Source organism: Octodon degus, unplaced genomic scaffold (assembly GCF_000260255.1).
Source record: "Octodon degus isolate 3935 unplaced genomic scaffold, OctDeg1.0 scaffold00126, whole genome shotgun sequence".
Lineage (NCBI taxonomy): Eukaryota > Metazoa > Chordata > Mammalia > Rodentia > Octodontidae > Octodon > Octodon degus.
The window spans coordinates 5,650,744-5,652,282 of record NW_004524702.1 but is presented as its reverse complement, the minus strand read 5'-3'; the positions used below and the strand labels follow the sequence as shown (position 1 = coordinate 5,652,282).

The 1,539-nt window shown below is 37.9% G+C and overlaps 1 protein-coding gene across 7 annotated transcripts in view; it reads left to right on the top strand.

Annotated features, from left to right (window-relative positions):
- Positions 1-1,539, top strand: part of Map4 (microtubule associated protein 4) — a 171,084-nt gene that overhangs the window by 125,568 nt on the left and 43,977 nt on the right. For 6 of the 7 annotated variants that reach the window (XM_023700697.1, XM_023700698.1, XM_023700696.1 and 3 more), the window contains exon 8: positions 148-270. In XM_023700697.1, the coding sequence (XP_023556465.1) occupies positions 148-270 (123 nt within the window). The remainder of the gene's footprint in view (positions 1-147; positions 271-1,539) is intronic. The other variant, XM_023700695.1, reaches the window with a different exon arrangement.

Genomic DNA, 1,539 nt, shown 5'->3' with positions numbered 1-1,539 from the left:
GGATCGAACCACAGCAACCTGAGCCTGACTGCTTTGTTGAAGCAGCCACTTAAAGAACTGAGCTAAGGGGCAGGCCCCCCTGAGTTTGCAAAGGTAGCTAAAATAATGTTTCTCTAAAACTTATATAGTTTTTGCTATTGCCTTTAGAACCAGTGAAAGGCACAGGCCAAAATTACAGCTCAGCAAAAGATGAAGAATCTGGGTTAGAGAAATCAGAACAACAGAAACCACTCAACAGTCAGCTTTTTGAACCTTCTTCACAGACTTCAGGTAAGTTAGGAAAACAAAATGGGCACTTTGAAGCAGCTTAACCAGGGAATGATGGGGTAGCGATGGCACATCTCCTCCCTTCCTCCTTGATTATGTGATGTTGATCAGCAGTATAGTTTATGATGTCACTTTTGTCGCTTCAACAGATTTCAGTTTGTTTTAAGGCAGAAAGTCAGCTTGTTAAGAATTTTTAAGTTACCACTTTATCAGGTCAAGAGACCATTTTGATCCAGTTCAGCTTGTTACTGTTCTCGCTAGTCATTGGCTTGTTACTTAGTATATATCACTTTACTCAGCAAGTAGCAGCTGAATAAATTGGTCAGCTGTTCCATAAACTCTTACATGTATTCTATGGCTCAGTAGCACCCTACAGGTCAGAACTATATAGAGAGTAATGCAGGCTCCTGCTGTCTATCTGGACCTTGCCATGTATAATTCTCCTTTTAACAAGATCCCCAGATAATTGATATGTGAAATTTGAGGGGTTCAGTGCTAAGACACTTTGCAGTTTAGTTTCATTGTTCACTGATCTTTAAGATGATATGTTTTTGATGATAAGCTAGAAACTTAGGAATATGGTTATCAGCTTTTTCCTTTCTGTGAATGATTGGAACATGAGTTCCCTGGGGACCATGGTCATGATTTATTTCACTTCAAATTGGTAGTAGTTTAAATTCTGTCTAGTACCTAGTAGGAGCTAAATAAATGAGTTCTTTAGTGTTGTCTTAGGAGCTGAACATACCAGTCTAAAATTCTATTCAGTGTTTGCTAATTATATACAACTTTTTGTTGTTCATGTTTGTTTTTTTGTTTTTTGCTAGTTCAGGCTGCCTTAAAGTGGGGTCTGGTGCTGCATATGGAGCTGGGGATCAAACCACGGTCCCCTGCGCCTGACTGAGTTTGCCCAAGCAAGCGCTTTAAACAACTGAGCTAACCGGCAAGCCCCTCTATACAAAATAGATCATATCATGGCAAATAGATGTTTAAGTCCTAGTCCTTCCCTTTGAGTTACTATTATATTATAACTTGGATGAAATGAGGAGCTCCCAGGAATGAACTCTGAAAACACAGATGTACATAATAATGGAAGAATATAAAATAAGAGATGGTACCAAGTAGCTACTGATTAATCATAAATTAAATGGTATAAGTACTTGGAGAGTACTACAGCCTTTATTTTTGAGGGGAGCTATAATTAACCTGAGATATTAAGTTTATGTAGAGTAGGACTTAGAAGACATTGGGAAAAAAAAAAAAAAAAAAAAAAAA